This window comes from Poecilia latipinna, unplaced genomic scaffold, assembly GCF_001443285.1.
Source record: "Poecilia latipinna isolate Pla-1442-1.1 unplaced genomic scaffold, P_latipinna-1.0 Scaffold1185, whole genome shotgun sequence".
In the NCBI taxonomy this organism is placed as follows: Eukaryota; Metazoa; Chordata; class Actinopteri; order Cyprinodontiformes; family Poeciliidae; genus Poecilia; species Poecilia latipinna.
The window spans coordinates 97,025-111,375 of record NW_015113801.1 but is presented as its reverse complement, the minus strand read 5'-3'; the positions used below and the strand labels follow the sequence as shown (position 1 = coordinate 111,375).

The window sequence follows — 14,351 nt, the reverse complement described above, 5'->3', positions numbered from 1 at the left end:
CCTGCAACAACCAATCACTTCATACAGTCAGCGAGAAAACTTCAGCTCCATCTCTCCAACCCACCTTTCTTCATTTAGAGAAACACGCAGGTCAAAAGGTAGTTCCTGTGGCTCAAACAGCACTGACATGTTTTCAAAGGGAGAGAACATTCCTTTTTAAAAGCTCAACATGAGCTTTTAAAAATTTTATATATATATATATATATATATACACGCACACATACACACACAAATGTACAGAGTAATCAATACCTAGAAAAACAAAAACAGCTGTCATCAACCTATTCGTGGTGTTCATGTTTCCCATATCTTGGAGACAGCCAGGTTTGCTTGAAGTCCAGTAACGATTTTAATGATTTTCCTTTTTCTTGTAGAAATAATAATAAAAACATTCATATGTTGTGACCCCTTGGGTAAAAGTCCAGTATCCATGGACTTTTACCCCACACACCTCCAATCACAGCTCCATGCAAATTTCACAGTGTGTTTTCTAATCCTACCCCTTCTACTCAATAGAATAAACAAAATAATAGACTATAAATAGTCTATTAAAACTAGAAATGGCAATAAGCACATTATTTTAAACCTTAAAGTTCTAAAAGTAATACCTAAAACATGAACCATGTAAGTAGAATTAAAGATCAAGTTCTTGGAAATTCCACACTCAAATCCAGTTTAGGTCTGAATGCTGCAGTTTCACTATTAAGCATCTGTGATCGAACACATACTGTTGAGAATGCATTATAAAGAATTATTATTCGATCAGCTAGGGAAATGTAGCATGGGCAAAGATCAAAATGTTTTATAAAAAAATATGAGCTGTGCTGTGATATGGATAAGAAATGGATTTGTCAACGCTGAATGAAGAGTTGCTGGTTTCCAAGAACTCAACTATAGACTCCATATTTTCCTAGTAGTTTAATTCAGAGCGTTTCTATAGCCCTACTTCTCAGAAAATGTCTCAATTTACTGAGAAAAAAAAAGTCAATAAAAGTCAATCTAATCATAGATTGAATCAGATACATACTAGCAGTAGCTAGTAGCTTCTATGGGTAGAAAGCATTACATATATAGTAAAAGTACCTGTTCATGAGTACTTTTATACTTTATTCTACTTAAAATTCTACTTAATAGCATATATATGCTATTAAGTAGAATAGCATATTCTACTTAATAGAATATGCTATTAAGAATATTAAGTATTCTTAATTAAGTATTAAGAATACTTAATGCTATTCTACCATTAAGTAGAATAGCATATTCTACTTAATGGTAGAATATGCTATTACTATATCCACAGTGGGGAACTTCAGGTGTAACAGCAGCAACATTGAGAGGATATCAAGCCATGTAGGTTCACACAAAGATAAAATGTTGCATTTATTTGTTAAGAATAAAGTTACTCCATTGCTACATATAACATATTCAATGATAATTAACTGAATTTTTTCATTTTTCTTCCCCTCTTCAGAAGAGCACATGAGCAGCGTTTTCTGTGTGCTTGGGGGGAGGGGTGGAGATGCAGAGGTCAAAGGTTGGGGAGAAATGGGATGAAGTGGGTGGGAGACACAGCCAGTTAATGCTGATGTATCCTCTGTTCTCTGTGTTTCACTCTTGGAATGTGAGATCACCACATTCCAGATAAGATTGTTATCCCTCTGGTCAGCCTGTGTCTATGAAGTGTTGCATGACAATATTAAATATTGTTTAGGTTTTGAACACAGAGTTTATCTCACTCCTGTTCCTGACATGTTCCACACTTCTTTCAGAGCCAATCATCAGCAACGAACGAGAACACTGCTGTGTCACCCCACTAGATGACCAGTATTCTGGTTGGTTTAGCTGTAACAGAGGTATGATTACTAAAATTAATCTACAATTTACACCAAATGTTGGCAGCAGCTTTTAAGACTCCTAAACCACCATGTTTGCCTCCGCCAGAAACGTTTCATCGGGGAGACGCAGAGGAAGATGCCGAGCCAGGCTCAACCTTTGAACGATGAACGTCCTGCAAGTGAGAAAGAAAAGAAACAATTCTCAATAAAAAATTAATTGCAGCACAAATTATTCTGCCACTAACAGAAAGACCGGAGCATGTCATAAATTCATGCAAACCCATAAACGGATGTAATTTATTTCTATCCAAAATTTTTAACAATGCAAACACGAAGTGTCACAATACACACCTGAGTTTTTGTATGGAATTTTGTGGAAATTATGAAGATTGGATCATAGCAACAGTTAGCCATTTAAATAATGATTAAATAACCTGTAAGAAGGTATTTAGCATATATTTTTATGAATCCCATATCTATGCATTGTTTTATATTGGTCTGAAGTAATATTGTGATCTTAAGTGTTGTGTTTTCATTAACTGTAGGCAAAAATATATATGTAATTAAAAGAATTATAAGAAACAGTGTGGAATTAATCTACAAACTCATTCAATAAATTTGAATATCACTGAAATGTCCATTTAGTTCAGGATCTTTATCTCTAAGTCAAACACATTATACAGATTAATTACAGAAATGAATATTTGAAAACCCTTAAATCTGTTAACTGGTGATTTTCTACTTATAGTTGATGAAACATTACATTTAAAAATAGAATATTACATCAGACCAATGAAAGACTACTTCATATAATATCCAGTTAAAGGTTATAAACAGGCCTCTTCTGAGAACACACTGTAATTTATTTTAAAATGACTGTACATAATGTGTTCCATTCTATGAGTTTAGCTACTGAAATTAACTTTTCAAACATATTCTGATTGGTCAAATATGACTATAGATGCAGACTTATTTGATGTTTTTAGCACAATGTGATGCCTCTGGTCCAGGTGAAGACCTAACTCTTCCTCAGACGAGACGTACTTCCTAAATGTAGAAACAGAAATAAGCACATTAAAAAATGCTTAAGGATTATTTAAATGGAAACTTAAAAAGGAAGTAAACTAGAACAATATTAAGACAAACTTCCATTCACATTTTTCACTGAATTATTTTCAGACACAGAGCTTCTTTGGTACTGCAGGTTTGAACGGTCTTGTGTAAATTCAGCGTCTTCCTGCAGAGACAAACATTTAATCAAACTTTTAAAGACCTTTAGCAACATGCATCTGCTTGCTTCCTCGTCAGTTTGTTCCAGAACAGTAAATGTGAAGCAGACCCGACACTGGCAGGTCCTGAAAGTATTCTGATATTTTTGTGGAATATCTGCTGCTGGACTAACGACCTGATGTAACAGAGCAGAGATGTCATTCCAGTTCACTTTCCTGTTTCTGGCAGTGTGGGAAACCACTGATGTAAAGACGGTCGTGTTCTACGTTCAGTTACTTGTGATTATGAATGTGTAAATAACATCCAGATTTCAGAAGCACCAGAAGTAACAACTGGACCCGATTTCTTACATTAGGCAAAACCACGACCAACAGCTGAAAACCCAGAACTTCCACTCACTGCATATATGTAGAATATATGAAATATAAAAAACTCCTCTTCATCAAACAAGTGCATCTGTTTTTAAGCCATGAAGATGGATTATTGACCTCCATTGTGCAAGATACACTTTATTTCAGTAAAGTGGAGTTCCTAGAGATAAACTCAGTTTTCTTCATGTTTCGAGTTCAACACATGGAACATGTTAAAACAAAACATTTGCTTGCTAAATGTAAAAATTTTTGGTATCTGGTCTACTTTTAAACCTGTAACACCCAGAACTATATGGACTGCATTAACTCACATTATACATGTTCTTTAAAATCACAATGTGAGATCTTCTTAAAGACAAAATAAATTTTAAGGTGTGGCTCGTTTGAGATCCAGTTCAAGAACCACAGGTCCAAGTTAAAGCCCTGAATCAAAAAAAATGCTGTGAAATGTCTGTTTGATCAGTTTTTCTTAAGTGTGGATTTATGCGAGGGTTTTATATCAGTAATTCAAACATCTAAACATGCAGCATAAACATTACAATGTGATGTGGCAAATCTAATATGAAGTATTTGACCTAAATATAAAACTATATAAAGAAAAAAACTGATGAAAACGGGGTAGAAAGTAAAGTTATTTTGATACTTCATTCTATTTTTTTCTATATTAATGCAAATTTTATTGATAATCAGTGTCCACAGTTAAGACCTTTCAGGACAGTATACAGGAACCTGTTAAAAAGAGAGCAAGGTACAGAAAGTTACTTTTTAAAAAAACCTGAAATGCTTCTATGCAAAATTTAGAAAATCTAAGCAGAGTAGAACTGAAGCTGAAGCAACAGGAGATTTGTGATAAAACAGATCAAATATAGTGATGCACATGCACAGTTTTTGTACATCACTATATTTGGTAAATTCAGAAACATTTTACTCTGAAGTCATGCAAATCAGTGCACAAATTTTAGTTATTCTTCAATTCCAAAGAAATAGGATGTACAGCAGATGGAGATGAAAATAATGCTCCACACTTACTTCCTAAATGTACAAGATCAAAAGAAGTAAAAACAAAAATACTGTGAAACAGCAATAAGAGCTGAACTGAAGTAAAAATACTCAATAACTTTCCACCACTGCTGGTTTTAAAATGATTTCATCTTGATCTTTTAGTTTCATCATCAGATGAAGTTCTGAGGTCGTCCTAACTGGGAAATTGAGTTGCTACGTTGTGATGGAAGCTGTGGTGGTGATCATCTGCTCGCATTTATGACATAAGATCATTTTTCCCTGCTTTTCACAGATTTAAATTCACTTGTCATGAACTGAAATGTGCTAGATAACTTCCAAAAACACATTCAATACTAAAAACTAAAGTTAAATAACCTTTAAATTATCTGAACGAGAAAAATCTAAATAACTTCAGTTAGTTTCATCCAAAGTTATTAGCCTGTTAAAATTAAATGTTTTCACAAGATTTTGAAAAACGGAAAAAATGTTAGTTCGGTTAAAGTATTTGTCATCATTTTCTTGAAGTAAAAATTTTAAATATCTTTAGTCTGTTTAACACTGTGATGTAGTTGCTTTCTGAAGTGAAATCATTGGTCAGAAATGCCTCGTTTGTAATGGAAATCCCTCTAATAATATTCATTTGTATTTCTATTTGTAACTTTTAAGGCTACTCTGTCATGCAAAGTGGCAGATTACTAAACTTCCTACATACTTCTCATTTGTTTTGACTAATTTTTTATATCTCTTTGGTCCATTTTTGGTGTATAAATGCAAATGTTTATCACAGATTTACAGCAACTATTTCTACAGTGGTCAGGCCTTAAAAACAGCACGAAAAGTCACAGACTATCAGTAAATAATCAGGAAATAATTTTTCCTAACAAATTTATATTTTAAAAGTAGAACTGTTCACCTCCATCAACATGAGGATAGCTGGCAAATTAAACCTATGAAAATGAATGGTTACACCTCAGGCTGATAGTTCTGGCATCAGCCTCCAGGGTTAAATGTGAGGCAAACGCCTTGCCTGGCCAACTGCATGTAAAAATTACAGATGTAATATTCTCATAAAAACCAACAAAGAAAAAAACATCTGGAAAAATACCATTTTGTTCATTCTGAGGTTTTTTTTCAGATATTTATTCAAACCTGAAAATTCTGTCATTCTTTTAGTTTTTCCTTTGTCACTGAAATTGCTAGTAAATGTTTCTAGAAGAAACTTCAGGTGAAGTCCCAGCAGAAAGGTAATTAAAGCTCCATGTCCAACTTTGGAGATGAAAAGTTTGGTCTCTTTAGCATTGTACAAAAGTAAACAAAGGAAAATAGAAGCAGGCTACCCAGCTAGCAGGTGGCTCTTACTTCCTGCGCTGACATCATGGAAACAGGATGTGTTCTGAGTTTTCAGCCATCATAAAAATTCATATTTCACCAGGGATTTACTGCTGCACAGACAGAGAAACGGTTAGGTGCAAACACTGAGTCAACATCCGGAACAGACAAGAAAACTCAAGTATTAGAAAAGTAAAAACAAACAAAAAAAAAACAACAACACATGCATCCAAAGCAACCAGAGCTGACAAAATGAAAAAACACAAACCAGCTTAGTCCACAAATAATGTCACATTTGGTACTATAGAACCATTTTAGTTTGGCTTTGTTGTGTTTAATTAGTGAAGCATGTTACATGAAAATTAATATACAACTTGTTGCAAACGTTAAATTAAATGAATGTTTTAAAATATCGCTCTCTTATGATGTAAAGATAGTGTTTGAATATTATCTGATTTGTAGATTTTTTTCCTAAATTGTGTTGCTGTTGTGCTTTTTTTTTTTTTTAAATTCTACAACACCTGACGAATGAAAAAGTTTATTGTGGCTGAATGTGGCACATTTGATGATTAATTTCCCAACTTAGATTTCAAATAATCTGTCATACCCCACCAGGTTTAATATAAAATATTATAACTTACCAAATAAAAGATTGTTTTCATTTTTAAATGGGTTAGAAACACTATAAGGCACGCCTTACAATGTTTGATTTATATGTTTAAGAGTCCATTTAGAACGTTTTTCAAATGATTTTTTTTCTTCCATTGCAATTTTGTTACTACATTTCTTCCTATTTTTATTCTAACTTTTTTGATGATGGTTTTGCTTGAAGCTATTTTGGTTTAGGTTTAAGTCACCATCTTGGGCCCAATAAGTTGCCACGGTATATTTCTGGCTAAATAAATGTTCATTTGTTTGCTTATTTGTTTATTTATTAATTTCTTAGCTGTTCATGAAAGTGTGCTTTCCCTGTCTAATAAACTACAAAACTAAAATAGAAAAGTAGATGAGTGATGATGGGAATAAAGTAACATGAACTGGTTCTAGTACAAGTGCAGCAGAATAACAAGGACCCACACGGGATCTTTAAATAAAACGTGTGCTGTAACTGTACAAACATGACACAATACGTTTAGAAACAAGACTTAATAATAAATATTTAAACTAAATATAAAATAGAGAATATGAGATGTTTTAAGAACTGCTCGCATAATTTTAATTAAAATCTAAATCAGGGTTATTTAGGATCTGGTTGCCCTCGTGAAGGTCGGTCACAAATTACACTGAAAATATGGTTGTTAGCACCGATATTAAGGACACTATCATGGATTTATCATTATTAAAACAACAACAACAACGATAAAAAGAGAAGTTAACTGTTTGTGAGCCGGACTCACCGAACTTTTGGAGTTCTAAGCCCAGAAGCCCTCCTGTGGCGGACAGCAGACCGGAGGAGCTCAGCTCTGTGTTGCCACACAAAATGGAGCTAGACGCACCGGCCACCGAGGGGGAGGGGGCCGAACATTTTAGGAAACAAAGCACAAAAACATAAAGAATGATATCAAAAGAACAAAAAAAGATTGTTTGATTTCAAAATAACGTGTTGGCGTCAAGGACACTTTCAAAAGTGGTAAACATATTTTTGTGAAGCTGCCGGTACAAAAATTAAAGTTTTCATCGTTGTATATTGACAATTGAAAATGTTCAACTTACCTTATGAACTACATCGTTTGAAATGTCGAAGAGGGGGGGAGATCATATAGTTAGAGTAATTGTTGCGTAGAAACTAAAAGTGGAGGCGGAACTAAGAAACCTCCTAAAACTGCTTCATCAGGTCAACTACTTCGTTAAGAATCAGCTCGCTGATAAAACAAAAACCCTTCCAACGTCGTCTCTATATGTCTGTCGGTAATTTAGCCATGTAGCTTACCCCTACATGTGGACGTCTCCTAAAGTCTTGTTGAAGCCATTTAAAACATCAAGATGCTGGGAATCTTTCTGTCTGGGTCACTACCGCCACCTACAGGAGAACATGTACCATAACACCTGGGCCTGTGCTCCAGCCGAGGCCTCCAACTTGACTAGCCCGCTGAGGCCTTAAACATCCCCGGGGAGAAACTCGTCAAACAAGACAGAAACCATTCTACTAATCAAATAAACACCGTCTTGCCTGTTACAGGCTTAATTAGCCCTAATACCTCTTTCAAATATAAATAGTGCAGCTCAATGGATTAAAAAAAAAAATCTTTAATAAATTATAAACCTCAAATTGAGCTTAATCTTGGAATTATCACAAAACGTAACAGTGCAATAATCAAATATTTGGCTCCATATATTTTACAAATTTTATAGAGCGCAAATTAAGGGAATTCATAATTAATTAAGACGTTTCCGTCTATTAATCTCAGAAAGTAACTAAATGTCGATCTTTTGTTCCGTTTGACTGATTGTCAGTCGTCAGAAACAACTGATAAGCATGTTCACTGCGGATATGTTAACGAAAAATGACCCAGTCTAAGCCTAAACTGGATGCACAGCGGCCCTGAGACGGGCCCGTGTAGTAATAAAAAATAGGCGCAACGAAGCCGCATATCGAAATGAGAAACATTTTTTGATCAATAACTAGCGAACGATCCGGGCCAAAGCTCCACCCACCGACTACTAGATTTTAATTCGCTGGGATCCGCGAAAGAGGCTCGCGCGATCAAAACCTTAACAACGTATAATCTGCGTGACAAAGGCGCGTGTTCCGCTGAAGGACTTTGCTTCCGATGCGCGCTCCCGACACGTGCACGCGGCGTTTTGGAACTTTTTTTTGAAAAAGTGAGACTAAATTAACAAAATAAGTCGAAGTTTAAAGTCAGTGTCATTATGTCTTCTACAATCATTCATTATTATTATTATTATTATTATTATTATTATTATTATTATTATTATTATTATTATTATTATTGTTGTTGTTGTTGTTGTATTGTTGTTTTTGTTCTTGGGTAATGTTGCATAAAGAAATAAAAATATACTGACGGACTATCCTCCCTAAGTAATGGCGTTTAGAATATATCTATTATAAACGGAAGTGAATTTTGTTTCAGACGTCACACCGCAACAGACCTGTGTAACTGACAGAAATATTTTTGAAGGTGTTTTAAGCAAACTGGCTTTGGAGGTTATTCGGTTATTCCGGATTTACAATTATTAAGTCATATTGGATTCAATGTGTTGGTGACTGTCTCCTGGTGTCACTATCAACCTGTTGAGAGAGAACTGAACTGAAAGGCTTCATGCTTGTTGGTTACATCCAGAAGTAAATGGTTGGGTTGTATTGTGCCACAGCCTGCAGTGAGAGCCACATTCCAGAAAATCTGAACAATGAAGTTCATGAGCAAGTAGAGAAATACTTCCTCTTTGATGCTTACCGTAATGTGCCAAACATATCAGAGACACCTTCACATGAGAAGAAAGTTGAGAATTGAACCAGTGATCCTTTGGTTCAGGCATCAGTAACAAAGCACTCCTTTACAGCATCAAATTCACTGTTAGACAAAGCTTCTCACTGCAAAGTTGGACAAATCAATCTGTAGTTATAGAGACCTTAGTTACTGTGAAACATGATGCAGTTTTATATCATCATTCTGAAAACGATCACTTCCACAGTTCCTGGCAGCAGGCCATGAAAACAGAAACATACCTGCATCTCTAATGAACAGTAAATCTGAGCTTTCACAGAGATCTGAATTGCTCATCTTAATCTTGAGGACAGGTAGAACTGAGAACAAAGCAGAAAGAAATCGTCCTAATGTATTTCTGATCAAAAGTGAAAGTCGTTATGCAGTGACAGAAATGTATGTGACCCCGCTTCCTTTAGGCAGAAAAAAACACTTCTAAAGGAGGTCAGCCATGTGCAGCAGAGTTGTTCTTATTGGAGGTTTACTGATCTGCAAAATAAGAGTTTGAGTCCCATAAGGCAGAAGATACAAGTTGCCTGTTCAGTGAACTGAACTGTGTTTGGTGGGATGACAATGGATTCAGCTGAGATTCAGAAAAGATGGGCTGAAAACATACTGGAAAACTGCAAAGATTAGAAGTCACCAGAGCCTGAATAATTATGTTATTGTTATTATTATTATTATTATTATTATTATTATTATTATATTAAAATACAAATTTTTCTGAAAGATTGTTTCTGTATGTTTAGTTCAAATGAGTTCTATGCCGGATACATGTGTTTCAGAGGACTGAGTCAGAAAGTGATTAACGGATGCTATACCAGGTTCAAAGGTCGACATTTTGCTCTACTCCTAAATGTACAAAGAAAAACGTATTAACTCATTATTTATTCAAAGTTATGCAACTATGGTTAAAGATTTTGGTATTACAAAAATGTTTTTGAAGTGTTTATGACTTTTGTAACAATTCACTTGAAGACGACGGAGCAGTTTGGTTTAAGATTCACTACATTTCACTTATTTCATAAAGCATTTTCTATTTAGCCATATTCTGTTAGAACAGGTGTTCTGATGAGACGTGTCAAGATTAAAAGTACCTTATGAAAAAAAACATTTATGCAGGGATGAAACATACTTTCAATAATGGTACACCTGTGTATTACAAGTTATTGTTCTGATGTGAGAGATGTCTGGATTTTATTAGCTGTAAGCAGAAAATCATAATTAAGATGTAAAGGATTGAAAACAATCTGTGGAATTATTCTATGTTCCACTTAGTGAACTGAGTTTCTGAAATACATTTTCAATAAAATTCTGATGGATTATGACTGCATATAAAAGTTGACTCCAACTTCAGAATTATCAGGAAATATTTTCTTTTATGTGGTAACCTTACCAAACCAAACGACCTTTGGAAGGACTGTACCCAGAATCCTCCTGGTGCTCAGAATGCTCAGCACTGGTTTCATCATCTGAGCTTGATTCCGTGGCAGTTATATGACTGTCTTTGATAACCTGTGGTAAAATGAGTGCTTTACAAATTTGATATTACGAATGTTCAGTATGGCAACACATTTCAGATATATTATGCATGTCTTCTTTAGGGACACCTTTTCAAATTTGGAACGAATAAAAATGAGATGGCAAAAAAACATTTCAGCTGCCCAACGGGAGAAATCTGCTAGTTCTAGAACTTCGCTGTCATTCAGAAATCACTCACCGTAGTGTCTTTATCCTTGGATTTGAGCTTGAATTCTGAATTTTGCCAGTTAAACATCAGCAGCTGAGCTTTGATTGTCTGCATTCATCTATAGCATCCACAGCATCAGAACCACAAACCTAAAATACTCAATGACCTGATAAAGGCTGGCTCTGTTCTGGGGACGACTGAAGAAACTCTGGGATGATGATGATGCAAAGAAGGATTTTATAGAAAGTCAAGAATATTATGGACAACCCTGAGCATCCTCTTCAAGAGACTGTCTTAGAAAAATAAGAGTGCCTTCAGTCAGAAGCTTCTTCAAATTCGCTGTAATACTGACCCACTACAGGAGATCCTTTCAGCCCACAGCAATCAGTTACTGTGAATTCCTTGAAGAAACTTGAATTAATGTGGTTTACAACATTTCATTTTCATTTGGGATTATTACAAGGCTTTTTGAATTGAATTTAGACTGTAGTTCATTTTAGCTGTTTCCGTCACTGTTGCTTATTTTCTGCTTATACCTCACTTGGCCCAAGAACTCATTAAAGTTAACATTACAACAGAAAAAAGATCCAATTTTATCCTTTTGCAAAGCAAATCTGACAGTGGAATTCAACCAGGCCCACAGTACTCTGGTCATATGCTACTAGAAGCCACAGAATGATGGAAGAAAACTGGCAATTCAGAACATGTTTCTTCTACAATCATTTCTAAAGCCCCCTTCATCCCTGCCAAAAAAGCTGTAACCATAGACACAATGAGAACTGAGCGGCAGGAGAAGGCTTCAATCATTGCCTCTTGGTGATAATAATAAAACATTTTTATTTGTATAGCACTTTTCTAAATACTCAAAAACACTTTACAAGGAGAGAGAAAGCAACAATGAAAACATGTCAGGAATAAAAACAGAAACAACTTTAAAAAGAAGAAAGACAATGACAGTAGAATTGTGGGTATTTCAACAACCGTCAAGTTAGCAAGATAAACTAACTACATGCTGGATCCATGAATGAATCGTTATTCAAATTCAACAGTTTACAAAATACTCTAAAGTTAATGTAAGTCAATTGCGATTGGCTGCTTACTGAGATCTAGTTATTATTCCATCCTGGGAATAGTGAGACGCACGCATGATTTTATTAAAACAAAATTATTCTTACTTTATTTATTTTTTTTTATAAATACAAAGACTAACTTTGAAGATGAAAAGTGGGTTTTGGCTGTGTTGCTGAGCTCAGTCCTGGTCGGTTCTGCTGAGGGCTCACCGGGTCTGGATCAGGAGCCAACCTCCGTCTCTCACTGCAGAGGCTGCAGGCCGACGGCGCTGAACCCTGTAACAGTCAGGTCTGGACACAGAGGTCATTCCCAGTGCAGATGTCTTCAGCTGCTCCTTTGTGCTTGGACGTGACAGGTGAGTGCTGAGGGGCGACACCTCCTGATGCACAATATACACAACACTCTCTCCCCAGCAGGTCAAAGGTTAGATGGGGAAAAAAACGTTTCCCCCTTTTTTTCTTTTGCAGAAACGGCATTTAACAAAGATACAGAGATATTGGACCGATGGAAAAAAAATTGTAACATTTAACAACAACTTGGTTCTTGTTCCCGATTTGCAATTGGCTCCTGATTAAAAAAAAAAAAAGAATTTTTATTTTATTCAACATAAGGGCAAGGGTGTGGGAGCACTATTCATAACGGGAAGGATAGATATTTTCATAACTATGGGGGAGAGTAAGAAGAGGGATAAATTCTTACCAACAGGGCGGGTCAGGGTGGAGACAGTTTAACTTCTACCCAGTACATGGCATAGATCATACATGAGGGTCAAGGCAACACATTGTTTTCAACCTAACTACTCAGAAATCAATCTCAACTAGTTCTCAACAGTGCCCTCCCCCATTCCCACACACAGCATTCCAAAAGGAGAGGTTCGGAAAGCAGTGGGAAGTTCGGGAGTCCTCCATCCTCCATCCCGGATGTCGGATGCTGGATGTGAAAGGGGCAGGGTGGAAGAAGAGGCTGTGTTGTTGGGTGGCCGAGGTGACGACAGGAAGTGCTTGGCTGTCAGGAGTCTCACTGATTGTAGAGGGAGCGCTGCTCCCAGGGCATGGCCTGGATGGTCCGTGGCACGGGGGGAGGCTTGAGCGAGGGAGCGCCGTTCGGATGGAGAGAGTGGCCTATGGGGTTGATGGTGGGGAGGGGCCGTTGGGGGGCCAGGGAGAAAGTGTCCTGGTGCTTCTGCAGGGAAGGCGGGTTCAACAGGGAGGCGGAGGACAGCCAGAGAGGAGGGAGAAAAACCAAGAGAAAACATCAGTGTCAGCACAGAGGCTTTTAGAAAGATGAAGCACACTTAATGTTTTGGTGAAGCCATCATGCATAAGGCGGGGCACTTAGAAAATCTGATGCACCCAGGAAATTATGAACATAAAAAAAAAATAAATAAATAAACTGAGTAAAATGACAGTTCAAACAGAAGACCAGGGCTGACAGTGGCGATTATTTTAGTAATCGATTATTCTGACAATTGCATAAAAAAAAATATTGAGCAGATTTTTCATTTATTTTATACTGTATCAGAAATGCACTGAAATATAAATAAACAATTCTTTTTTTAAATAAAAAAACTGTCTAAACTGCAATTCCTTTAGTGAACAATTGATCATTTGTAGCAAAGTATCAGTATGATGAAAGCTCAGCTCCTCCTGCTGAACTGATCTGTTGATTCATTTTGGACAAACATTTTTAATTATAGAAAGAGATGCTTAGCATCCTTAGCAGGGGATTTTTTTGTTTGTTTTTATTACAGAATTTGAATCATTTGAGGAGTTCTGAGTATAACAGATTTGTACAGTTTTAGTTTAATTACTGCTCTGAATATGTTGGTGTTTCAGTAATTGGCCTTTTTGCAGTCTGTATAGAGCTTTGGAACCTACGTCACTGCGTGTGACGTTTACATCTCATGCAGTCGCTCAGCGCCATCTTTGTTGGCCACAGACCAAAACAAACTAGTCAAAACACCGGTGTTTTCATTGTGTTACCGACCGCAGTGAAGTTGTTTTCAAGTTGGATACTGGATATTTCGTGCTAGGCGGAATAAGGGGCGTTCAGCTCATGTTTGATCCAATTTTGAACGCTAATTTTGGCCAGCTGTACTTTACCGCTCCCTCCTCAAGCACTCGGAGGTTCACATAGGGACCGTCAATTTTCGAACCAAACACTCCTGTAAATAAATGCCTTGTCTTGTGGCCAACTGATACAAAAAAAAGTGGTAATTCATGCTATTACACGAGGCACATTATCCTCTATTAAAATTTTAAGTCATATTGAATATTTTAAATAAGTTTAATCGGTGATTCTTGAGAATAGGGACAAAACAGGTGCTATGGATAAAGCACAAAAATTGAATAAAATCTACCCAAAATATAATTTTTTC

At 36.1% G+C, this 14,351-nt stretch overlaps 1 protein-coding gene and 1 long non-coding RNA gene across 9 annotated transcripts in view; both read right to left on the bottom strand.

Annotated features, from left to right (window-relative positions):
* Positions 1-1,357: 1,357 nt before the first annotated feature.
* On the bottom strand, positions 1,358-8,249 carry LOC106960421 (uncharacterized). 5 transcript variants are annotated; one of them, XR_001427560.1, is made up of 7 exons: positions 7,698-8,034; positions 7,481-7,488; positions 7,165-7,253; positions 5,776-5,880; positions 2,992-3,072; positions 2,805-2,882; positions 1,358-2,008 (listed from the first exon to the last, which is right to left on the bottom strand). It is a non-coding gene; the product is annotated as an uncharacterized LOC106960421 (long non-coding RNA). The 5 variants fall into 5 exon arrangements; XR_001427562.1 differs by having other exon boundaries at positions 5,776-5,877; positions 7,481-8,249; XR_001427558.1 differs by having other exon boundaries at positions 1,360-2,008; positions 7,481-8,031.
* A 4,176-nt stretch (positions 8,250-12,425) lies between these two features.
* The window catches only part of LOC106960430 (zinc finger protein 646-like), a 22,334-nt gene continuing 20,408 nt past the window's right edge, over positions 12,426-14,351 (bottom strand). For all 4 annotated transcript variants that reach the window (XM_015053523.1, XM_015053525.1, XM_015053524.1 and 1 more), the window contains one exon: positions 12,426-13,156. In XM_015053523.1, the coding sequence (XP_014909009.1) occupies positions 12,992-13,156 (165 nt within the window). In that variant the 3' untranslated portion in view covers positions 12,426-12,991. The remainder of the gene's footprint in view (positions 13,157-14,351) is intronic.